Here is a 27488-nt window from a genome sequence, read left to right as displayed (position 1 = left end):
TATTGGCAGAAGTAGAGGGTTTGAGTTTTTTCTCCATAAATATGACAAAAAAAATAAAATAAAAAACATCTTAAATCCAATCTGAGATATTGTGTGACTGGATTTTCTCAACATGAACTTTCCCCAATATTGATGTGAAAAGAGCCACTAAAATGAATCCTATCTTAAAAAATGGTGCCAGGAAAGCATTTTTAGATCAATCTCCTTTTTTCTCTGTCATCATTACAGATTTATGCACAGCAACATGGTATTCCCTCCTTTTTTAGGCTGAATGAATTAATATGTGATGTCTGTTAAATGTAGCAAAAGCATAGCAATTCTCTTCATAAACTGATTTTAACAGCTTATCTTAAATCTCTAGGCGGAACAAAATGACCTCTCTGTAAAAGAAAACACCCATCCTAAGCTTTGACCTTACTTTGAAGGTTTCTAAAAACCACAGAGATGACAGGAATCCTGTTGGGATTAATCACACTTGCTTAGGTCAAAACATTCTTAATACGACAGAGAATTTGGACTCTTTTCTGTTTTACAGTAAATGTTCTCATACCAGAGTAAACTCCAAGTAGAGGTATGACAATCTTTTCAAGAAACTAAAAAAAAAAAAAACTGTTGAGACTTTTAGTTTGATCATTTTTACGGACATTTATAAAGTGGACAGGATTCCTCTAGCTTTTTATCCCCGTTAATACGGCTGTAATTAAGAGAACCTGAATGGTGCTCAATGGAACATCAGTCAGGCGGAAAAATCAATGACAATGGCATTTGCTTTTTCATGGCACCAATCTAATTGATTTTGGTCTATTTGGGGCACTGAGGTTCACAATTCACCACAGACGGATAAAAAGACAGGTACTTCATCCTGTGTCCAAAAGACGCTCACGCTGGTCTCCTACAAACTGAACAAGGTTCTGGAATAGAGATCTGCTGCTAATGTAAGAGAACAGCTTTGGCACTCCTCAATGGTAAGCAGATGTAGCTGCCAACAGAAGTCCATTAGTCAGTGCGGTTGGATTGGACCGCCGCTGTCCCATTCACTCATCCGTCTCACTAATAGGGGGTGGAAGCAGAGGCGCTTTGGTGATGCACAGGCGGTCAGCTCGCCAGCGGACAGAAGATCTGGAGGAGTTACGTGGGAACCATGTAAAAGAGGATGATAGGAAGAAAGAACTGCTGGTTAGCTAGGCATTGATTAGTTTGACATGGATTCTTCAAGAAAAATCATACTCAAAATCCTATTAGCTACACACTTATACAGTAATATTTATGAACTAATCAGAAAGATAACCAGTTTGTTCTTTGAATTCATTCTACAATACTTTGTTTGCAGTGTTACACATTAGTGGTGAAAAAGGTCAGAGTGTCCCAAATAATCCGAAGCAGCCTCATCAAACTGTGTGTTATGATAGTAAACAAGTAGGAAGGCAATACTGTTGTTATTTTTTCTAAGGCAGTATATTCTCCTGCATCTCTGACATGAAGAGCGAAGTCTCAATAGAATAAAGGATGGTCTCTTTTACCCATCCTAATCATTTATAGCAACAGATTTTTATTGTAAACTACACAAAGTCAGTTCACACCAAAAACTAAAGAACCCATGAGCACAAGATTTGAGTAAAGTATAAATATTCAATGGTGGAGGCAGAATCTGTTTTTATCATTTGCTCAGAGTAAGGGAGGCGTTTCTGAGCCAAGAGCTGAATGATCCATAAATACACTTACCTTTCTGCATCTGTCTGCCTTTGTTGAGGCTTTTGTGCAGGAAATTTTAAAGGATTGTGGTTGGAAACTGTGAGATCGGTACCTTTGGTGTCTCCTATGGCTGAATTATTATTAGTTTGTGTTTTTTTTAAATAAATGAGGCACATGGTTAATAGAATTTTAGTTTAATTCAAGATAATTTTACTCATGGTATATATGTGCAGTGAACCTTTTTAAAACCTCCTGAATGAAACCATGAGGTCCATCACGTTGTTGCAGACATCTCTCCAACTACAGCCCCGTGGATATGACAGAGCTTTAGCTTAAGCAAAGTATTTTGTTGTTCCTAAGGTTTGTATAAAACCCAGGGCTGCACATTTTCACCGACAATGGAGCATTAGTGAACAAGTTTAAAAACCAAAGTGGTGATTTAATCAGTGACCAGGAGCTGTTGTAATTATGAGTTAATTTAGTGGTGCAGGTTTAAGAGCAGGGACTGTTTGTCCATGTTAATATTCTGCCTACTAAGGCTGTGGCAGGGAGGTTGCACCATTTTTTTAGATTTGTATTATTGGTCAGTCTACAGAGATTATAATTAAAACCTCATTTAGATGAGGGTAACCGAAAAAAAAAAAATCCTGTACTTAATGACTCGTCATGTACACCAGGCCTAAATGAAGCACCATAAAAGAAGAAATGACAGAGAAAAACTACAGCAGTTCAGCTTTTGATCAGATATAACTGCTGATAGGAATGCTGGTGCTATTAGTTTAGAAGGTGGTTAAAAGTGTATTCATGGGTGAACACACACAGAGAACACCCTTAAACTGGTTAACATGTTTATGAAGCAAATCTGTTTGCTATTTTGGTTTCCCATCACAGATGGGAAGATTTTAAATTGATTTATTTAAAAAATCTGACTTTTTAAAATTTTGTATACTCGTTTGGTAACCTTGTAATAGATTAATCACTGATATTGCATTCTTATGAATTAAAAGCTATAAAGCTACTGCAGACAACTGAAATCTCCACGACTGACTAGCTGCTAACTTTAGTCATCTAAGAGACTCAAAAGAAAAAGCTTATTCTAATACCGCCTGGGGGTTACTAACTGCTAATCTGCTCCAAACCACAATAACTGACTAAAAAAATCTGCAAACTCTGCAGGACTTTAGTCATAAAAAAGGATACAGTTCAACAGTTGAAATCAGGTACAACAGTAAATCTAAACGTTCTTTTCTTTTCTTTTTTAGGTTAGGTTTTAGGTACAGCTGGGCATACGCTGTTTGATATTTTCAATTGTTTTACTAAGCCACAGCTCAAACTGTACGATGATATCGCAGGGTTTAAAAGTTCACAGCTCACGATGTACGTTCTTACACTGTATGGCCTGACGCTCTACCTGCTCGCACTGCACGTCCAAAAACCACACGTCTAAATCAGCGACCAGAGACTCGTCAACCTTGAAGAGCTACTCCCTTGTTTGCACATATGCGAAGTTCTGATTTGTCCACGAACACCTCACAAGGGCCGTCTGAATTTCAAACATGTTTGATTTTCTCCCAACCTAACGATTCCTGATCGGGAGGTGGTCGTGAGAGGCTGATCGCCCATCGGTACCTCCTGTATACTAAAAGATAGAGGACGCACGATGAGGCTGAAACCACCGAAAAGGTGTCGTACGGCTGGAGAATCATCGTGAAAATGTCAGCGTATGTCCGGCTTAACATTATCTGAAAATTAAACCCCAGGAGAAACTGATAATATTGAACTTACAAATACAAGTTACAACTTTCCAACAATACAAACACAAATTCCGAATTTATGTGTTCAGATCAAAAAGTTAAGAAAAGTAATCTAGAACCCCTGATGAAGCTGTTACACTCATCAGTTGGTGGTGGTGGTAATCCACCTGAATGTAGTTCATCAACTGGCTTTTAAATGAAAAGAAAACAGAACCCAGTAACTAAACATTACACTGCTTATCCTCTGAAAACATATAACACATGACACTAGTACGCAGTTTAACATCTCCATCAGAGTATTTATATTCAGAAATTTGTAATTGTATGTTTTCTAACCACTCATTCTCTGTCACAGATTAAAAAAAACTTGAAATGGCACATGTATATATGTGCTAACAACAAATACTAATCTTAAATTTATATATGTATTTTAGACTTAATTTCCAAATGTAGGCTCATATCCAGATGTTTTTAATGTTTGTTATCTGATTCAATATTTACGGACTTACCAACAGTCACCAACCTATAAATAAACTCTGATCTGATGTCCATTTGGCTTTATGGCGATTACTTAAAAACGCTTCAGTAAGAATAGCAAAGACACAGGAAATGATACCATTTAAGTTTTTGTAACATTCCGATTCCCACTCTGCAAAGTAAAAAAAAAACGTAAAATCTGTTGGATATTGAAAAAGAAAAAACAGACAATTTTTCACACGAACTGGGGTGTTTTTACTGCATTTCAGAAACAGCCTTATGACACATTGCACTCACAGCGAAGAAGAACACACATCCTCAACGTCAGTGGACAAAGTGACCCAAAGTGTCATTTATGGGGATGAGGGGGAGAGCGTGAGTCTGCAGTTCAGTCACAGGCTCACTCTCCTCCTTAAAATGGTGCACTTTAGAGTAGCAGGCATTAAAAGCACCCAGTTGATGCTTAGGTAAGTCAATACAACACACACAATGGGTGTAGATGTGATCGACAAAACTGTTGAGGGGGAGAGGAGAGGAGGGAAACATCCACTGACACAGATTCACTGGAAAGGTGAGAACTTTTCACTGGTTGAGAACCGACCGACTCTATCTAGGACTTGGACTCTGCTCTGATCGTATCCAGTCTTCTGTTCATTTTAATCCTAATCGGCCTTTTCCTTCGAGTTAAAAAGTAAAGCAGTGGCTCCCCTTTGCCTCTGCGTTAGTTCCTTCTCTGCTCCAGTGGCGCGGTGACAGTATGGGGTTGTGTTAAAACACCTCTAATAAGAATAAACTTCTAACACCAGTTTTGTCCTTTTTGTCAAAATTAAAAAAAAAAAAAAAATTGTGGCATTCTTTTTTTTTTTTTGGAATATGATACTCTTGCAAAGTCATACACATCCATATAGATGAACAGTTTCTTTTTTTTGTCAGCATACAAGGTAAGCTGGGTGACTATATATGAAGACAACAACTACAACTTTCACAGCACTGGCATTGGTTAATTTTAAATACAGTACTCAAGCATTGTTAGAATATTAAGATAACAAAAAATTTTTTAAAAAAAGGTAACATAATACCTCAGATGAAAAAAAATAATTAAAAAGCTACGGTACGCAAGTCGGTTTCTGTTCTAAAATGTTTCTTCCATAAATCAATGGCATGATGTACATATTTGTTTTTAACCATACCAACATCTATCCCAAAGAGAACAAATTGTCTATGCAGTATATCGCTTTGGACTTCCCTTGATTTCACACAGTACCATGCAGTTATCTCATTAATTATGCATCAACTTTGTTGGCTAAATTCGGACTGAAATCATCGATAAACGCGTTAGGAGAGTGTTGTCTTCACATAGACACGGGTAATGGTGCTTTAGTCGGTAATTTCTCGGTGCACATCCACCCTATTGCATGTTGACAGGTTTTGCAGGATACAGTGGCAATCGTTGTGGGTTGGGTTTGGGGGGGAGTGGGGTATTCTGGGTGTAAGGTGTTTGTAGCTGGATGGGGAGAGGGGGGGGGGGGGTGGGGGGTTGTCAGCTCCTTGACGACGGCCTTTGAATCCTTGCAGACCTGAGTGGTGGTGCCTGAGTTAGTCTGTTTAATGTCCATCCTCGCTCCCGCACGGTTCGCTGGTCTGAAAAAACAAATGAAGCCCACGTTAGGGAGTAGGGAAAGGATTTGTCCGATCAGTCTAGAAATGTCGGGAATAATCCCTCCCTCTGTGGTTAATTCTCTCCTAGTTGGTGGGAAGTTTGTGGGGATTCACTCAGTCTGTGGAGTTTTTCATTCAAAACTGAGCCATTCTAAAGGATAAACCTCCAGGGGAAGAAAGGGCTGTGCCTGTGACTCAGGCCACTTAACAAGTCCTTGTACTCAATCTGTCTCACACTACCTGATAAAATGTACCAGATACTGGGTTTTAGGAGAAGAAAGAAAGGCTGAGGAGAGTGTCTGGTTGGAAAGTGAAATATCTAAAATCTCAAACTTAACTCCTGAAAAGTCAGTGCTGTACGACCTATGCAGACATGAATCAAACTGCTTAAACTGCCTTATAAACACTCCCTATAGAGCTCTGATAATAAGCTTTTATTTGATTATGGTGTATTGAAACAGATCTACAGGTTGCAGGACACCAACTCTTGAGGATTGGGTTTTTTGACCAATGATCTAACTGCTCGTTATATCATCCATCAGTGAATTTCCACAATGAATTCAAGCCTTGTGCAACATCTGACCATTTTCCAACCCCTTCATCTTTCCTGGCGTGTAACTTAATTTCATTTCTCTTACATCTAAAGAGATTCGCTGTCCTTGCTGAGGAAAAGCTTTCGTTCAGATTGATGCTACAACTACTGCAGTTGGGGAGGAAGGGTGGCCTAGTGGTTAGGGCATTGTGCTTGTGTCCCAGAGGTTCTGAGTTCAAGCCCTATTCCCACGGACTACCACTGTGGGTCCCTGAGCAAGACCCTTAACCCCACAATGCTCCCCGGGCGCCGCAAAATGGCAGCCAACTGCTTTCCAAGGGAATGGGTTAATTGCAGAGAGTGAATTTTGTTGCTTTGTACTTGTGACAATAAAGTTAAATTCCTCAATTCTTCCTCTTCTTCTGTTTAACCGACTTTATCCCCGGCCTGTCTGATATGCTTCTCATATAGCTATCTGTGCGCTAATAATCACTAACAAACCTCTGAGGCCGTCACAGCTAGATTTATAATAAGATTGTATCCACTGGGTTTAATTAAGGCGTAAGGAAGAAGAGTGCAAGAAACTTTAAAATAAAAAAATGGCATTAATACAGAGGGTCTCTTTCCTTCTTCCTTTGGGAATGTACTAAGTGCTTGGGTGTAATTACTGTCACATCTCCATTTGGCTGCCATAACAGAGCTCGTCTTTCCTCACTTTTGTTCCTTTTTTTCTGAAAAGAAAAAAAAAAAGCTATCTTGAGGCACGCCTACTATGAAAATACTCCAGAAAAATTTGAAAGTGGTTTCCTTCCTCATAAAAAAAAAACCCAGCTGAAGCCTTTAGTACTTTCCTACAGTCATCCATCCTATTTCCTTCCCTCATTTCCTTGTCGTGAAGTAGATACGGGAGAGGCTCATGGAGAAAACCCCCCTCGTCTATAATGATTGAGATTTAGTGGAGATAGCACCCATGCAAAACATGAACCGCTGACAGCAGCGGCTATGTAAAATACATACGCCTACTGTTGCTTTCCAAATTCCAGAAAAATGATGAGCGGAACTGATGGACAAGTGTGTGTGTAGTTGGGGGGAAGCCCCTGATAGGCGAGCCTTAAGTGCTACATGATTTGCACGTTGCAAGTTGATTCACAATCACATTTTGGGACAGGCACCTATCTCGTATCTGGAGCTATCCAGGTCCTACCGTACCTTGATGGGGCCGTCCACTGGGTCCAGTCCCTGCTCCGACAGCTGTTTCAAGGCACTTAGAGCAGCCTGAGAAGAGAAGGGGAGGGGGGACAACAGATGGTTGTGTGAGTTAGGAGGCAGGGGAGGGGTTCAGAGACTGGGTGGGAAGAGAGTGAGTGTCAGCCTTCAGCTGCTTTTCAAATAACACTTAACTTTGGGAAACCTGATGCCAGCAGGACACTTTCCCTTAGCTCTCTGTTGTCTTTGGCTTCACTCCTCTCACTGTTTATCCAGCATTATTGGGCTAACATTTCCACTTTGTGTTTTGGCTGCACCGCATTTACCTAAATCAAACCAAGTGACATCTGTATTCACGGTGGCCGCAGCCGAACCAGAAGTGGCAGGTCTTTAACACTTGTAAATCAAAACCACAAGCTCTGAAAACTTCACAGAATGGACGAGGAGGAAAAAAACGTTGTTTGCTCATAATGTTTGTGCTCCTAATTGTATAAGGATGCAATTATGGTTGATTTTTGGTAGAGAGGGGAAACAGTGTAAAACTGCTGAGATGGTGTTTAGATTGAAATCTTTTACATGAAGGCATTTTGGGGGATAATTGCTACCAGAACTACAGAAAAAAAAACTATAAGAAATCTATATCTGTAAGCTTAGAGCTAAAAAAATTATGTAATTTCCCTTCCCCAACATTCTGTGTAAAATAGCTGGACTGGTAGTGATGTGAGACGGCTTTGTGCTGCTTTTATTGTATGAAGAAGTGCAAACAAACAAGGTTTTTAAGGTACCTCTGGAACTTGACGGCTAACGCAGAATGCCTAGGTTTAGCTTTGAAGCAATTCAAACCTTCTTAAGGTAAAAAGAAAAATCTGAAGGATCAGATCTACGCTTCCTAGATTCGTCTGTTCAAAACTGAAGTTATCTTAACCAGTTTGGTTCAGTCATCAAGCAGATTTCAACTACAACCTAAAAATTTGTTCCAGATGTGTTCTGCATCTCTGTCAGAAATGTGTGGGCAGATTGTGTAATGGGGGGAATCTATGCTGTGTTTTATTTTGCCTTGAAAGTTGGGAAATTGGGTCTGGGAATGACATCACATCAAACATATCAGTGTTTCAGCTGTGAGGAGTTGCAAATTATTTTCTACATTAATTACAACATAGGTTGTTTTGATATGTTTGTGCTGCTAATTTAAAGCATTGCAGACTAACCTAAACATGTTACTGATGTATGTGCCGTAGCTTTATATCACCAATAGAGCCGTTTGGGACTTTTGGGTCCAGACAGGTTAGACACCTTAACTATTACACACAATTGGATAAATCTCAGCCTGATAAGCCAAAACAAGCAATTAGAAACTGAATCATCTCTCCTTATGTGGATCAGTGAATGCAGCTAAGCTCTTGCAAAAGGGCTACTAAATTCTGGCGCTTGAGGTCTGGTGTTCTTCACCTTTTAGATATGCCACATCTTTAATACACCCGGGTCAAATAATGAGGTCATTAACTGGACTCTGGTGAACCAGTCATGTGATTGAGGTGTGTAGAAGTTGATGATTTCTGCAGTAGCAGGTTAGGCTAACAGCAGCAGACTCCTGGATTAATGCTGCCACAGAGAGAAGAGGAAGCACAGAGGTTTAAGGAGACATTTAAAAGAGAACTATTTAGTTTTAGAGCGAAAGAGTGAGAGCATCACTATAAGCAAATAATAAGAAGGCTGCGTACCCTACAGATGCCCAAGGAAAATAAGATAGATTTTGCCTATTGAAAAATGCAGAGTTATGGCAGGAATACACCCTCTATGTGAACTACACACACAGAAAGGTTGCTAACTTCTAGCGTGTTAAACAACATTATTTAAAAAAAAGCATTTAGACATATCTCAATACTGGACATAAGATAACGTGAATAAACACAAAAAGCAGTTTCCAAACACAGATTCATTTGTCGAGGGAAAAAACCCGTTTATTATCTGCGTTACATCTCTGAGGAGGGATTTTGGATTGCTCTTCTTTGCAAGACTTTTTAAAAAAATCCAAACTGCATGGCCTACTTTGTGCCAAAATTAGGCACAATTAGGGATTGTGGTTCACTGAACTTTGGGAGAGAGTTTTCCTACTTGTCTAAACTGACATATCTAAAACTTTCACTTTTATTCCTTTAGACTGATGCATGGTGTTTTGCTTTAAAAGATATTTAAGCAAACGTCATGTTGTGAGGCGGGTTCCTATCAGGCAACATTTTAATGGTATGACAGAAACACACATTGATTAACCGCATTTTAGGCAATAGACACCTGGCTAGCATCCAGGAAAACGGTGTAAAACTGAACTACTGTCAGGCTTAGCACAAGCATACCGGTAACTTTAATATTCTGTGTTGCTGTTTGTTTTACTATTTGATTCTCTGTAAAAGAAAGGCATATCTGTCAACTTTAGGAGAAACATGTAAACTGAAGCTAGAAACAGTCTCTGGTTCAGCTAAATCATAGTATATATATTAAACAAAAATTATCTTTATTTGCTTTGTGACTGTTTTATGAATATCGCTTTGCACACACACAAAAAAAATAAATAAATCAGTGCACATCTGTTTCTTATACCAGAGGCCAATACTATCCTGTATCCATTACACTCAATTACTGTTAATTAGAACTAAGATAAACCACAAGTGGCAGTGCTCAGTAGATAAGTGAGAGGCGATGATTGGTTGAGTCCCTCATTATAAAGCTTACCAACATCCATCTGTAAGCCATTCTTATTTAATCTACTTCAGAGTTTACTTATTTCCCTGATAGGAAAATCTGAAACATCTCTATAAATACTCATCTGTACTTAAGACATCTGCATGAAAGAAGTATGTTTTATGCTTTTGTAAAGTATAAAAAATAAAAGAGCTGCATGCCAAATCAATGTTTTTACTCAATGCATTATAAATGGGACAAGACAATACAAATTAATCTCTGGTCTTGCATCACAAATTATTAAAGCCTCTTTTTTCCCTATGCACAAGGAGAAACACATCCAAGGAATGGTAATAAATGACTGACAGGTGCAAGGGTCAAAATCTGGGTTGTATCTATCAATTTAAGAAAAAACCCAACTTGATACTTTAAAGTACTAAATAATGTAGAGCAATAATAGCTGGACTGATTTGAAAAATTGATACTGTCAGGGTTACTTAAAGCTTTTACCCCCTGAGACCCAGAGATTGATTGAAGCCCCACCAAGAGTCTAACAGACAATTTATGGCACAATGTGTTTTTTTTTCTTTTTGTGAAGCTTTGACACCCAGCGAGATGTAGAAGCTGAATATGCTAGAAGAGATTTAAAGCGACAGCCGAGTGAAACATGACAGACGAACGAAAGCTTTACAATTACATTTCTACTAATCATAAATTAAAACCCAAAAGTATGTTTGCAATGACTTAATAAGAGAAAATGGTTGCACATGTGTGTTTAATGGAAAACCCTATTAAAAAAAGTAGTTTACACTAAACCGCATGACTGGTATCACACCTTTCAAAATAAGAAAGGTTTTCTCCCGCTATTAGTACGCTGCAATCACAAACACCTTCCCCATAAACTTCTTGTTTGTCGTATTTATTCAATGAGTTTGAAAGTGTTTTTGTCCCTGAGTAAACAGCCAGGGACCATCTGTTGGAGTTCGGGGAGAGGGGTAGTGGGTTAGGGGCCGGAGATAAACAGCCATAAATCAGGGGCCTGACAGTGGCAGTGCTGCTGATATACGACAGGCAGGCATAAGGGCGTAGCAGCTCAACGAAGGACGCACAGCTCAAGACAAATATTGGCTCTATCTGTAGGAAATGTAAAAAAAAAAGTCATAATTTTTTTTAATGTGATGAGTTAGCTGTCATTAGAGGACGGCAATTCTTTGGAGCATCATCACTATAGATTGTGTTTTGTCTGAGGCTGTGAGGAGAAAGGTGGAGGTGTAAGGTGGAGGTATTCCATCTATCTCAACTAAAGGAGGGTTAGTAGGAAAGGACATGGGATGTTCTCTGTTAAGGAAATTACCAGTTTAAAAAATAAGCACACTCGCTTTGAATATGTTGTACTAAATAGAAAAGGTAGGTCACTCTATCTTTAAGATACTTCGAAAAGTTATACTTCACCAAAGTATAAAGGCTTTTCTGAGGATGAAGAATCAACCAATAAGTTTAACAAGGCCTGCTTTTTTTCCTGACACTGTCAATAATCTCCCCAAAGGAGTTTTAGGGCTCTCCACCATACCCACACTAATTTGATATTCTATTAGTCATTAAATGCAAAGATGTTACAGGTTTATTTTTTTTGACAGGTCAAAAAATAAAATCCATAGTTATTAAAATAATATTTCCATTGGTTGTTGTTTCTCATGTGTTTGCCACTTGCTCCAATCAGTGTTTCTTTCCTCTAGCCCAGGTGGTATTGGGAAATAAGTTATTCAGAGATAGAGATTTTATTGCAAGAAACACCTGGGAGCAAATCATTTATCCTCTTGTTTAAATAATGACCCAAGAAACTAGTCTCAGTTCTGAATAACCCATCACTGACCACATTATTGTGGACAGTGCTCACAAGAGGGTGATAATGGATGTGACTTGTATTTTTAAATTGAAAACCTGCCGTGTGTTAGCCAAAAACAGTTGCTAAGAATGCTCTTTGTCAACATAACTGGCATGAACTGATGCTGATAAATATACAGATCAGTGCTGCTTTCTCTCAAACGTTCAACTGTTGAGACGAATGCTATGCGCCGGTGTCATAGGGAGCTGTATAGCTAATTTGAATCGTCTAAAATGGGAGAAAACAGTTGTTGGACCTTTTTTTTTTGGTAAATTGCTGACAATGATTATTGTATACCCAAAAAAGAATTTATATTTATTACAAGAAGTTAAAGGAATAGTACACCCAAAACATGATTAGCCTTCATTTTCTACTCAACCCCATGCTGAACAACACTCTGGAGTACTTTTTTGATATCTCAAATGCATCTGGAGATCTGGGAGGCTTCTTGCTGTCTGCTGACATTCAAATAATGGAGGTGCCCAGCGCCCGAGGCAGAAAGGTCCATAAAAGTCCACAAAAACGTGTCAATATTCCTCCATACTGCTCGTCCAATGTATTCCAAGTTTCCTGAGTGGGTAGCATCCAGAATTTACACGAAACGAAGTCATTTAGAATGTTTTTAGAGCATAAACAGTAGTGTATAGGATTTCCTGAAAGCGCGCACATGCGCGATCACGACGCTACGGAAGCCGGCAGACCAAACCAGCGCATTCAGCTCGGCAAAGAACTCATGCTCTTCCTCAACACTGAAGTCCTCAGACATTTTTCTTTCGTTGTTTCTTTCTTTGCACAGGTAAACGGCACATTTCTTCTTCTACGCTTGCATTATTGGAAGAGCAGACGCTGAATGCGCACTTTCATCTGGTTTGGTCTGCCGGCTTCCGTAGCGTCGTGATCGCGCATGTGCGCGCTTTCAGGAAATCCTATACACTACTGTTTATGCTCTAAAAACATTCTAAATGACTTTGTTTCGAGTAAATTCTGGATGCTACCCACTCAGGACACTTGGAATACATTGGACGACCAGTATGGAGGAATATTGACACGTTTTTTGTGGACTTTTATGGACCTTTCTGCCTCGGGCACTATAGACCTCCATTATTTGAATGTCAGCAGACAGCAAGAAGCCTCCCAGATCTCCAGATGCATTTGAGATATCAAAAAAGTACTCCAGAGTGTTGTTCAGCATGGGGGTGAGTAGAAAATGAAGGCTAATCATTTTTTGGGTGTACTATTCCTTTAATAGCATTGAAATTTTTGAAATACACATCAATGATTTAATGTAATCAATGTCATTTCTCTGGCTGTATATACCTACAGGTTTATTTGGTGGAGGGTTTTGTTTCTATTTATGTTCAGGTGAATTTAGAAAATTTGGAAATTGGTGTTTGGGTTGGTTGATGTTAACTAGTCTCTCTTGTGTGTATTTGGTTTATTCATTTATTGTTGTTTGTCAAATTGTCTGAAATAAATTCCTATTCATTCATTTATAATCAGCATAATATTACTAACTATAGAACAGGAGTATAAAACGACAGCCAAGTTAAAGGTGCTGGGGTGAATGCTTATCGTGGGAAAAAATGAAAGTATACGTACTTTAATATCCATGGTATATAGGCCTTTTAACCATTAGCAACACAACAATGGACTGTATTAAGAACAAGCTTTGTGCTAAAAAAATGGTCTTGCTTTAGAGGCATCATTGGAAAAATAACTTGTTTCATTACTAAGTCCTGGTGATTGTGTTATTAGCGCATTGATACCAAGAATGAGAAAAAAAGACCAAAAATATTTGCACTCTCTCTCTCTCCAATGTTATTTGATGGCAAATTTAACCAGAATAACTTGCTACCTTGTGTTTTGCTCATACAGGGGAACATCTTGTGCATGCCCTTAGAAGTGAGTACTCTCATCATCTCTAAAGGTACCCCCCCAATCAAATCTAGGCTCTCAGACTGTCCTGGTGTGACAGCATGCCAAAACCCATTCCCCTTGAGGCACATTAACATTGCTACAGTCTGGTTCTTGGGAAAAGTGAGAGAATTCTCACCCACAGTTGGCCAGATTTCCTTCACATATAGATTTTTACAGCGGGTCAAACATCATACAGTTTCAACAGATTGTTTTGGGGCAGCATTGGTTGATGATGAAAGCCTGCCTCTCAGGGGATTTCTGTTACTTCTTTGCTCTTTGAATGTAGTCATGTTGCTGCACCAACTCATTACGCCCAGTAACCCTGTGAACCATTTAAAAATCTCATCTTCAGATTCATGCTCCATGTTTTTCCTTCCTCAGTTTTCTCCAACATAAATGCGCTGGTCTTATGCCTAATTCTATCTCCATCCATTTAAGCTGGCAGCCACACTGCAGGCAACTCATTCCAGGAGGTATATATATTTGCAAAAAGATCAGCAGTTATTAATGTGCCAGGGTATGGTTTCTGGTCAGTTTCAGGGTCCAGGATGGGTTCACATCAGACGCTGACTGTAGCACCGTAATAAGGAGAGAACTTACATAATACAGCTAATATAGACTATGCAAGTGTTAAGTGTTTTGCTACTAAATGCTGTCTGTATGGCTGTTTTACTGTGTGCCATCATGTCCGTTTGCATCAAACGTGGAAGTCATTGTTACCTTTTCATTATTGTGCTGCTGACAAGATTTCCCCCCTGGCTCAGTGCTAATTGCTGCCTCATTGACTACCCAATTCCTTTGTGCCTACTTTAGATAACAATCCAATACTCATTATTAACCTAAGACTGATAGCCAAGTAAAAGGAGTTAGCAGTCAATCTGTGAGCTTTTCCATCTATTTAAGAGTTCCTAGTTCAAAGGATTGGACCAACAGTGGTCAGATGTGTCACGTTTGTGAATGATCTGCAACCGTGGCGAGTCTCCTGATGTGGAGTGACAAGGTCAGTTCATTTTTCTGGGCCTGCTGCGCTTCTAATGGTTTCCTTGACAAAGGCTTGACTTCCATCAGCGGCTAAGCTAAACAAAGGCCCAGTCCCACAGGAGTCTGCAGCATCAGCTTGACAGACATGATGGATCATAGGATCACATTGACCCTGACAAATCAGACCCCTGTATCAGCTCTCACTGTTGGGTAACTGTGTTCTTTAGTACTAATGAAGACATTTAAGAAATAGAGTAAGTCTGGAAATAGTTTAGCAAAAGTCTTTGTGGGATACGAATTTATCCATAAAGGAAATGAGAGGGAAAAAAAGTCCTTTAGTCAACAGTGTGTATTCTCCGTCTCTTTGTAGAGTCCCATCCTCACAGATCTGCCTGTAATGCCCTTCATGACTTTGTGCATTCTTGAAACGTCCATACTAATTATTAAGTTACACCACATTTTTTTATTCGGCTGAATACTAAATTAAAGTTGAGAGCAGGGCTCCTTAGATTAAGGAAAGGAAAAAATATGCACAATTTGCACAGTAAACTATCATTTCTCAATAATAACTTTTGGTTTACAGAATAATACATGATAAAACACTATGTTTGGTTCTGTGTCGACACTATACTTAATTTTTTCCATCAGCTGAAAACCCATTATCTATGTCTCCTACTACACCACATCCAATAGGTGTTCTTATTATGAATTAAATTTGATTATCTTTTCATTTCTATAGCGCACAGAGCAGGGACCTTCTAGTACTCCTATGCAGACTAATTAGATGTTAAAAGAAGCAGTCAGAGATGATTTGGGTTTAACATTGTAGATTATATTGCTGGAAACATCAGAAAATTAAAAGACTATTGTCATATATTGACGGACACGATCACTAACAATACTTAGGTAGGCTTTATGAACCCTGAACTGTGCAAAGAGTTTGCACAGGTTAGAGCTTACAACCTGTATGTTCAAAGGCTCCAAGTTCTCAGCACTGCCATTTGAGTCTCTTCGCTGGATTTTTTCCTCCTTTCTCTAAAACCAATTTCCATACTCCCAAAAAACCCTTCCAAAATAAATAAACTAAAAATAATGTTTAAAAATAGGGATACAGGATATAATCGGCCCCCTATCGGTATCGGCCTTAAAATATCGGACATCGGCCACCACACCGATATTTAACCCGATATTTGATCAACTTCTGAGTTTCTAAAGTCTAAAAAAAAATACTACTTCTTTTTCCTCAAAAACTTCTTTTTTACAGACTTAAAAACTTCTAAAGAAGAGGGAAAAAATATTGATACATTAAAATATCACAATATCTTCATATGCTGATATATTGCCATTTAAAAACACCATATCAATCTCTTTTACTAATGAAATATTGCTATATGTCATCGTTATGCTACGAAATCCCCCGAAAATTCACGAAATTTTGCCATATTTTTATATGTTGATATATTGACGCGGTATCGATCTATTTTACTAACAAAATCTCACAAGAATTTGCAAAATATCACGAGAGTTTGTAACAGAACGATGAAATTTCACGAGATTTTGAAAGTAAAATAGATTGATACCGCGTTTTAAAAATCAATTTGATATCATCATATGAAAATATATTTGAGTATATTATTTTTCAAAGTGTCAGAAATGGATAACAAAACTGCTATTACTAATGACCACTTATTTTTGTCCAGCTTTAACATCGATATCGATATCGGTTATCGGCTACATGAGTTTTAAAATATCGGCATATCGGATATCGGCCAAAATCCCAATATTGTGCATCCCTATTTAAAAAGCTAAAACGGTACCAAGAAAAAGAAATCAGAGGATTACACCTGCAGACTGAATTTCTGCTAAAAGAGGAGGCGTTCATGTTTTTTGTTATGCCAAATTCTTAACATAAAAAGTCACAATGCTGTTCCTGAAATCCTGAAGATTTTTCATTTTTGCCATTGTCCATGTCCGCTTAGCCTGCATTAATGGCACCCATAAGTTATTGCTCAGTTAACACGAGAACACTCTTTCTGCTGCTGTAATCCTTTAGGCATTCAGAGGTGACTTTCAACATAGTTGCAAAGAACATCTATTTGAACAGGCTTGTTTATTTTTCTCTTGCAATAAAAAAAAAAAGAAATCGATCCACATAAAATTGCTCAGTGTTAAGATACAAGCAGATTATTCAGTGTTCAGACCAGCCTGTGCTGCATACATAGTCACTTTAATCCCTTTCCTCTTCCACACTTATGCTTGGTTTTGTGTTTACCGAGAAATCTTGCATCGACTAGATGCCTGAAGGAGTTACTGCTGTGTTGTAATTTGCTATTTGTTTTAACACACAGCTGAACAGGTACAACTAATAAAGTATACCCTGTAAATAGCATAAAGGCTGTTTTCCTCACTATTCCTTTGTACTATGGGCATATATCTTTGGTAACAACTTTTCTATAGAGAAAACGCCTCCACTAATGCAGGAAATGGACTATTTCTCAAACAAAGCAATCAGTAAAGCTAAAACATGCATATCGTAAGAGCTTAATAATGTGAAAAAAAAAAGAGTTTGACTGAAATCGGGTGGGTGCTTTTGAACTGCTGTGAAGCAGGAACATGAAGGGGATGCTGGGCAGCTGCTTATGAGGATGATCTAAGGACATTCACTAGACTAAACAATGACCAGAGTGGATTTCAAACAGGGCGTTTTACAGGCTGGACCTGGGAGGATGGAAAAATGAGCACTCTGTTGTTGCAAAACTTCTGAAGCTGGATATATTATTCTGAAAAAGGGCTTGTCTTGTTTTCAAAAGGCCACATAAACCCTTGACAGTACCCTCTCTTTAGCGCTTACGCCTCAAAGCTTGAACGTAACATGAGCATACCGGGGAGGAGAAAACCCCAGCTATCTTTTTGTCCAGAGCTAACCCAGATATTTCCATGGCATCAACATTACATCTTTTCTGTGATTTGTTTCCTAGAACTGAGCAGAATGCCCTTCATTCTCAGCTTTAACCATCTGCAAATCAAGCAGAATAGCTTTTTCAGTCATCTTAACTTTTCTCATCACTTGGCTTTTATGTGCTCGAAATTCTTTTCTTCTCCCTCTGCCCACATCAAAACCCTGGATGGGGATCACTGGAACATTCACGGACAGTTCTCGGAGAACACCTGTGTGTGCATGAGTGCCGGCAGTGTACATGTCCATTTGTTAATATGGTGTGATGTGTACGTGGATTCTTGAGTAACTACAGAGAAAATGTATTCAGATCCTCTCTTCAAATCTCTTCCTCACTCTCTCTCCAGATTTCACATCCTCTTCCACATCAGAGCCACAGATAAAGAGGCAGTGTGTGCTTGGCGGTAGCCGAGCTGCAGCTTGACATGACGTTAATTCCTCTGAAGTAGCACTTGATCTTTGCCGGGACATTTCTTGTGGAAATGCGCAGCGACTCCAAAAGCTTGAACTGCTAAATAAACTAAGGAATTCAGCCTGATTCTTCTTAGTTAGGTTGGCCCAACTACACATTGTGGTGATCATAACTCCCACAGTGTGTAGTGCTTTCTTTTGTGCATCTCCCAGGCATAATATTACCACTAAAAGCAGATTGAGTTAAGTGGGGGGGTAACGGCTGTGGCTCCCCCCAGGGGAGCAAGTCTTTGCTGACATGGGAAGCCATAAATAAGAGCCCAGAGCCCATGTCATGCGTCATTTGGGCCAGTGAGAAGTGCTTTATCCTCTCCCATCACTGAGTTGCTGAGCATGGCACCTCCTAGGGTGTAATACAAAACACATGGGCAAAGGGCGAGGGGCAGGAGCACCTCAGTCTACCGTACTGCAGCCTTGTCAACACAGAATCCCAGAGAAGAAGCAGACACAGACGGCCCTATGATAACACCTCTACAATGCGTCACCACATTTGTCAAGAAAGCTGCGAACTGGACTTAGCCAGTTTTCAAATGATAAATTCACATTTTTGGCATGATATCAAAAACATAAAGCATTAAGCAAGTTTTATGGCTTAATCTTCTTGACATTTAGAGGAAATAAGTACCAATATCATCCACTGACACATACATTAATGATAATTGATCAATTCAAGCTTTATGGGAAAAAAAAACAAAACACAACTGTGTGTTAGATTTTATGATAACGAGGCACAGAAGAATAGTTAGGTGACAAGGTTTGATCAGTGACTGGCCAGTCGGTACATAAACTATCTGGTATTACTGAATTCCCAAAGGAACTAATAGAAATTGCTGAACAAAAAACAGGTTTGTTGAAAATGTTGCTGTGAGAAACAGATTAAGTTAGCCATTTTCAGTCAGTAGTAGTAGTTAGCCTCACCATCCTCTCTTTGACATGGTCAACTGTGTTGCCTTTAAGATTTATTCTACAGCATTCATTTATTCCACTTAACTGTAATCAATATGTTTGGATACAGCACTCTGAACAGGTAACTTTTTTTTGCTGTGACTTTATTGAAACCCTCATTGTGGACCATGTGTTTGACTGACTGCTACAAACCTCTGTTCAGTAGTCTTCCTCCTTAATTGATCTTATGGAATGTTCTTATTTTCTTTAACTTTATGAAAAAGTTTCTTTTTTGGCAGCTGCATGGGGGCGAAGTTTGCAGCACTGTTGCTTTCACATCGAGGGTTTTTCTGCATGGAGTTTGGATGTCCTCCCTGTTCATGCATGGGTTATCTTCAGGTACTCTGGCCCCCTCCTTCAGTTTAAAAACATGATTGTTAGGTTGGTTGGCATCTCTAAAACTGGCATTAGGTGTGAGAGAATGTAGGTGCATTGTTGTAAATCTCTGCCCTGCAATTTACTGATGAGCTATCCAGATTGAAGCCAGCCTTTAGCCCATATACTGGTTTTAACTATAAGCCCTAAACTTCAAATATTTAATAGATAAAATCTCTATGTGTAATAAATCCCAATAGCGGTTTAAAATTTTATATTAAATAAGTGAAACAAACTATTTTTTTTTTAGATATTCTAATATATTTGGATGCATGTTAAACAATCAAGAAACTCACAGCAGTAAGTGAAACTGGCTGTATATTAGCAGGTTAAGGGTTAAAAAGATGTTTTTTGCAAACATTTAATCAATATTAAATTTTTCTGGATCTCTATGCGCTGTATAATGCTTTATATTAAGACGAACATGAATATCTTTCATCATTTCACAACTTTTTAAATGTTTATTCTCCTGGGGATAGACCAGATGGTCTGTGAGCTGTATCCCTTAGGCTCACACATCTGGACTTTGCCTTTAAACCATGAATCAGTCTAAGTAGGGGAGACTGAAAAACACTCCCGTTGGCACATCTTTTGACCAAGCAGAGAAATCTGAACACTTACACTTTTCATTTAAGACTGAGACAATGAGACATTTCACTTGAGATAAGAACCTAAAAACAGGAAGTATACGAGTCAAACCTTCTACATGTTCTATTTTTTTTTATCAATCATGAACATGCACTCATAGAGCCCCCAGTGTAAGATACGGCAGATGAGAGTTACATTAGCAATCAGGAAAACACCTAAGATAACATTAGGAAATAGAAGATAATACACAAAGGTCAGTGAATCATCAGTGTCAATCTGACTAAGTTGAAATATTTCCCAAAAGTGACCTCTTGGATCTTCATGTCTAACCAGCCAAGAGATGCAATGTGTATGACTGGACATAGACAAGTACAGGATGGAATACTCTTTTATGACTCAAATGAACAAAAACTATTTCATTACTGACATGCAATTTTTGTCTGGTGGAAATCCGATATTAATGTGCTGCACAACTTATGACAGTAAGTCTCATATTGAGGCAATGTTACAACACACCAGACCCACCTGAAGAGATCCACTTTTCAATGCCTGAGGGAGAAGCTTCTATAATCATGAACAATTGCACTCAGATTGTCCTGGGAGAGGTACAAAAAGCTTCAGGAAGAAAGGCCAGCCTTCAGACACCCGCTCTCTTATCAGCCCTGAGATATTGATCAGCCCCAGGGGGTGCTCCATTTCTCTTCTCTGCTTCCCAGTTGCTAGACCCTTTCTGTTTTTCTCTTTGCAGCGAAGATAAAACTATACAGCTCAAATACTGATAATTTTCCTCAAAATAAATTCAAAATGTCAAGCCAACACCATTTAACTGGTGCTCGATGGGCTGCTTCACTGGACAATTGGTATTTTGTAGAGATGTCAGTAAGCTAGACGTGGATATCATTTAAAAGATAAAGGAGATTTTCTATAGTATATGCCTTACAAAAATTAGTGTCTAAGAGCCAGCTTTGTACAGATATAAAAGACTCAAGTAAATATATAGTAGGGCAACTCTTGAATAATATCATCAATCAGGCCAAATGTCAATACTAATAATAAATGCTGCCCTGTAAACTGTCACAATTTTAGATTCATCATTAATTGATAGAAGCTAAAATGTATTTTTTTTTAATCAAATCTGGAAAATATTGCCAAAAGTAAAGACTCACATGCCTTGGTTCAAATATGACCTTAAGATATATCCTACTGTTGATCCAAAGTGTTCAATATTATTGCACCTTTTACAGCTTTAGAAGCCTAAACTCTTCTTGGTTAGCTTTCTTCAAGGTGAAGGATTGTCTTATGGGTATTTTTGCCCATTCTTCCAGAAGTGTGACTAATTTTGGACAAGAAAGCCACCCTATTTATCTAAAAGATTGTCTATCGTGCTGACGTCATTATGGTTCATCCACATCCATGTCTTTATGGTACTTTCTTTATGCACTGGTGCACCATAATGTTAAAAAAGGAAGGAGTTATTTCCAAACTGTTCCCAAATAATACATTTAGACATGTACTGGTCTCCTGGCAACCACGAAACCCAGACTAGTCCATCAGAAGATGCCTCCACTACTCTAGAGTCATATAACATACACTATGCTGGGATACACTAAGTGCATGAGAATGGTGTATATTATTAAGTAAGGAAGAGATAGATCAGGTGAGAGATTTCTTTATTCTTTTAGTGGATCAAAAAAAAAAAAAAACTGTCTGAAAAAAAGGAGAATAAGTTACGACATAATCACGAGATATTTAATTTTTCAGAATGAAAACACAGATTATTTTTCTCACGTTGTCTCTATATTTGATGAATAATTTCTATTACCTTTATCACTTCCAAAATATTTCTCTGCAGCCTGGATCTTCCCAATACATTTCCACTGTTTTTTTTTGTTTTGTTTGACTTTTTAATAGAACTGAAATGAAGGAGAAGGCTAATGGTGTAAAGTTATGTATAAGGAATGAATTATACAAGTAACAAGATAAAATCTCCTCCAACCTTATTTGTTTCGGTCAAATAAGCCAATTTACGGTATCATTTGCCCCCCCATTTTTTTTTATCCATGTTTTTTTTTTCTTTACCTTCTAAATGGAATTTTGTGCCACCTTACAAGCCATTTAATCCAATTTCCATTCACGTTGGCCCTGATATTTGCAAGGGGCAATTGACTCCTGCAATATACGAACAATTACGATTGGCTAATAAAACTAAAACACTCTAAAAGACCACTTGTTAGTCCTATGTGCTAAGAATAGAGAAACTATTTAAGTCAGCTTTTCACATAAAAGGTACAAAATGTCCTCTTTCAGGTATGAACAGATGTTTGGTCTGAATGAAATGCGTCTCTCGGCTTAATTTCATTTCCCAAATGCTCGGTATGAAACAGCCAAACACAAAGTAAAAAAAAAAAAAGGTAACATGAGCAGCACGCTGGTTTAACTCTCAAGCTATATATGTTGAGTATTTAGCTGTTTCAGCTTATGATTGGGAGCTTTATTGCAGCTCCTGGGGAGTATATCGTGAAGATGCCAAACTCCACAGAGCACAAGACCTCGCAGTGGGTTGGCAGGTGAAACTGTTTGTCACGTTGTGCTATGAAACAGATTGGAAATGATGCAGTAGCCATTACATCAATAGGTGATGTAATTAAATCATTTAAATTTTTTTTAAAGCCTTTGCACTCTATTAAACTGCACAAAATGTGTTCCCAGGTAGCATCCGTTTACATTTTGCATAATATAAATTGCATTAGCTACTTAGATGTGCCTTTTCGCAACATCGGAATAGGTGGATATTTTGAGAACAGTTTAGTTTTAAAATCAAAACCCCTTTACACAGCAAAATAATATTTCTTAAGATTTACAATATAGACTTATAAGAGTCATAATGTAAACAAAGGAAAATTCAGGAGGTTTTGTTTGATTGGGGTAAGGGCATAAAAGCAGGCCTGAGCTTACAGTAACAGCTACCAGCTGCATGTAATAATGTGCAATCCTCCATCATGACCTTAAATATTTCTGAATTAGACACATCACTGTGCAACAAACTGGTAAGAGGAGAGGACACACAACCAGACAGCGTTTTATACCTTTTACTTCTAGTCTCCCCCTTGTCACACTCTTTGCTCCATTTTTTGTGTTGTGATCACTTAGCGCACACAAGGGATATGCCTGTAAAACCCTTTTGTGCCGTGTTGTAATTTGCAATGAATCCCCCCCAGAACCTATGAGTGGTTTTCATTACCCAGCATGCTCTATGAGCCCATAAGACATACACAGACATCTCATCGTATACAGGAATCTGAAGGGAGAGACTGAGACCCTCCGTGTCAAGGCCCCTGAAGTGTTATGAAAACTCTACTGTGTTTCTCTGGTAACTGATAGCGTGCAGAACAGATACAGATTATGCTTAAGGAATGTTTGCTGAAAACAATAAATTCCAGCACGGTTATATCAAGAGGCAAGCTTTGTAGACTAAAACGTATTAAACATAATCAGGTTAACAAGGCTGAAGACGGATAGCCAAATGTGATGAAGAAATGTTTGAAGCCTGTCATTGCTAAGTTATACTAACTTAGGCGAGGTTGTCACAAAGTGTTCATAAACAGCAGGGATCAATCTGTATAGGAAAGAAAATAAGCTATGTTATGGATTCTGTCTAAAAACAGCAGCGTGTCCCAAGGCCAGACAGGGCTGCTGACATGATAAGAAATAACAGAATAACAGTGGTTGGGTGGGCCTCGCATAGAGAATAGAAGCAACACGACATGATCTGGCTGGCAAGGGGAGTGAACTTAATCTGCAAAATTGCATATAATTTTATTAAATCGAAAGAAGCTTTGAAAGTATTACTTAAATTGGTTCTGAGAGGCAGGAGGCATGCATGACAGTCTGTATCCTTTCAAGCTCCCCTGCAGTAGCAAAGCACTTGCAATCCATTATTTACCAATTTCACTGTGATTTTATCCACCAAGCCAGAGTGAAACCTTTAACAAAGAACGGACAGATCTTTATGAGCAACCTCACACATTGTTACAGCATGGCAAACAAGACAGTAAACACAGAGGCAGCTCTGAGTTTTAACATACGATTAAGGCGCAGGTAATTAGATAACAGTCAGTAAAACAGCGAGGAAGAATTGTAAAAGCGGGGGCGGAGGCAGTCCTGAGTGTGGGATCCGTTAAGCCCTAGACACAGCATGCGGCTGACAAATGATCGCGATTGGGTTTCTCATTTCTGCCACTAAAATGCAAAAAACAGACACTGGAAGGTAAAAAAAAAAAATGCAGGGACGAACCCTTCATCTAGTTCCTCTGCACCTACGTCGTGGTTAGTTCCATTAAACAGAGGTCAAGGTACTAATGGAGGACCTTGTGGCCTTGTATGCCTGTAGATCCCACCCTCCCACAAACACCACTCCCCTGTTCTCTTATAAATCAAACAGACTTCACTGACACTGTCGGAGTCCTCTGATGTCCGTGCCATGTCTTATTTTAAGGTCCTTGTGGAAGCTGATGTAGTCACATGTTTACTCATTAGACAGGAAGGAAAAGTGAATGTGGGAATGTCTGCAAGAATCAAAGGGACCAAAAGAGAAAGGGAAACAATAAAAAAGTCTTACTTTACAGAAATAATCATAGTGAGGTCTATCAGGAAATTGCTAGATTACAATAAATGTTTTTGAAGTGACTAAGTTGGATGTGCAATAAATTGAAGTTTTCTTGTTAGTCATTATTTTAGGAATGGGGATTCAGTGGGAAAAAAAAACCCTTCTGTATTCCACCTACTGCTGCCCTGAGGGAACAGTTACTAAACTAATTTCCATCAACCTTTGTGTGTACATTTTGAAGTATTTAACTAGAGGAGCTCATTAAAAACAGCAAAATTCTAGTCAACTTGCTACCGCTCTCCAAATAGTTTTATGCTCTCTTGAGGCGGATATGGAGTTTTCTGAAACAGCGTTGATGTGCTAAAGTTCGTATAAATTCTGATGTAGCTAATATTTACCTCACATGACTGATCAGCCCTTTCTGCAAATACTGTTGTCCTGAATAATTGGATTTAGAGCACACTTCGTTCTTGATGTCTTTGGATGGTATGAATCACCACTTATGCTAGTGGACATGATAACCTAAGTACATTTTGCCCGATTACAAAACATTTATTAAAACTCCGGTTTATCGCTGATCTGTGGTCTGTGCTAGCTTGCTAACTCTACTTCCCATTTATTTCCGGTAAGCGTATTGTCAACGTTTGAGACTTAAGGCTTATTTATACTTCGAAACTAGGCCGTCTGCTTGGTATCACAGTCAACTCAGAGATTCAATGTTTCCTGTGCAAAGGACAACAATTAGTTCAAAACCAAATTGTTTTTTGTTTTTTTAACACATTTACATGACAACTTTTTAAATAAGATCTCTGTCCACAAAACAAACCGAAATGCTAAATGTTTTAACTTCAGCTACGATACAGTGAGCAGTGTGCTCTTTGAAACACAGCAACATACAGGGGATAATGAAAATACAATCTGAGGCACACAGACACAATGGGGTGTTAACATGCGACACTCCAGTCGTAACTCGTTTCTACCCCCGATGGGACTGACGGTTTGAGGTATTCAGAATGTCTGATGTTGGAGGTTTGGGAGTGTGTTAAAGTCCAGATGAGAGGGAGGTGGTTATTTGGGTAGAAACGGATAGGAAAACATTCCCCAGTCTCCAAGCTCATCTCCATAAATCTGGGCACAGGCAGAGAACTGATGTTGACGCGGGACAATCAATGACCATTTAACTACTCTCGAACACAGGTTTTCTGCCTGATGGCTGCCAATATGGTTCAGGGGGAGCCCAAGGAAACAAAAAGCCTCCTCATCATCTAATTTCATTAAGTCAGCACAGCAACCAAGAAACATTTTAACATCCAACAATAGCGGTCCTTGTTAGGCAACTTGGTGTGTTTACACTTAATATGCCCATGGGGTTGTTTTTATGCCTTTGAGCCTAAACATGTTACCCTGCAATTACTGTCATAGTGCTATCTCCTTTTAAAGCCCTCCTGTGATGAATAACTATTAAGTATTTAACCACAAGATGCGCATCGCATATCAAGCAAGTGTTCCCTTTAACAAAGATCTTACTAAGTTGTATAACAATTTGGAGCAAAACAGAGCAATAAATTTTGCCTTATTGAAATCTAATTCATGCATTTTGCTTGAAGCTGAAAGAAAATTCTTGGCAAATGTGCAAAAACTGGGGTCATGATTTAGTGCAACAGTTTGCAATATGATTTACAGCTTTTATTAAAAGCATGTAATTTAAGGAAACTTAGGTGGAATTTTGGGTTGCTGTTTTGGTTACCATTAAAATCTTTTAAGATACGGCCATAACCTTTCAGTGGCAGTCTTGGTGGTAGTTTTCAGTTTGGTTTTGGTGGGAGTTTTATAATGTTTTGTAATGGTGATTATGAAACAAAGGTGGATTATCTCCGTTTCAGGACTGAAAACCAAAGTACGTTGGAAGTAGAGGTGATCTCCCTACAGGTGATACATCTCACACGTTTTCACTGAGGGGTTCAAGATAAAGCAGAGGGGTGAAAAAAAATTATATGCGGTCCTTATCTTGGGGACCTTTTCAGCAAAGCGGACTATCACTCAGGATCAAATGACATTAAGGTAATGAGCCAGAGACACTACAAAGAGCGGTTGGTAGCAGCCTGGCTGGCTGATGCCTCCCATAGAGGCGATGAGTTAAGAAAGGTGTGATTGCTTTACAGACCTTTAGCCAGACCAAATTTGTGTGTGTGGAGAGTCACATGTGGAGCTTAATGGCACTGAAGACAGCAAGGCCACTGCCAAACATCTTGTTCCTCTTTACAGGAATGTGATAATGAATCTAGCACCTTTGGCTGTCTTTAGTAATCGGACAGGACAGGCAGGTTTATAAACAAAAAAAAAAAAAGGTAAAAAATGGCAAACGGAATCAGTTTTATTGGTATATTTTAAAATAGTGGACAGATAAGGACTTTAAATTAGATTTTAATTTGCTCTTAGAACAAGAATTAAAAAATAAATACATTAAATAAATTAAAATAAATGTTTTAAAAAATTAAGTCAACATAGACATAAAAATTAGAGTAAAGAAAAAAACCTACTTATGAATAGATGCAGCCAACCGTGTAACTGTGAAAGAAAACCTTTTAACTGATCTGTATGATTTGACATCACCTGAGATGATTCGTCATGAATTGGAGCTACATATATCAACTAAGTGTATTTTTTATGCTTTGTTATCTTGTAACCTAGAATAAAGACCTCTCGGGCATTTCAGAAAAAGGTGTGTTTGTACTGATCATGAGAACTTTTGATTGCACACAATT

General features: G+C 38.6%; 1 protein-coding gene across 1 annotated transcript in view; it reads right to left on the bottom strand.

The window, feature by feature from the left end:
- Positions 1 to 4154: 4154 nt before the first annotated feature.
- Positions 4155 to 27488, bottom strand: part of stau2 (staufen double-stranded RNA binding protein 2) — a 120272-nt gene continuing 96938 nt past the window's right edge. The window contains exons 14-15 of the mRNA XM_038268656.1: positions 7324 to 7389; positions 4155 to 5564 (exon numbers count right to left, since the gene is read on the bottom strand). Coding sequence (XP_038124584.1) covers positions 5529 to 5564; positions 7324 to 7389 — 102 coding nt within the window. The 3' untranslated portion in view covers positions 4155 to 5528. The remainder of the gene's footprint in view (positions 5565 to 7323; positions 7390 to 27488) is intronic.

This window comes from Cyprinodon tularosa, unplaced genomic scaffold (assembly GCF_016077235.1).
Source record: "Cyprinodon tularosa strain WSP-4 unplaced genomic scaffold, ASM1607723v1 ctg707, whole genome shotgun sequence".
Classification (NCBI taxonomy): domain Eukaryota; kingdom Metazoa; phylum Chordata; class Actinopteri; order Cyprinodontiformes; family Cyprinodontidae; genus Cyprinodon; species Cyprinodon tularosa.
Note: the sequence above shows the minus strand (reverse complement) of the source record. Positions and strands in the feature narration are given on the sequence as shown.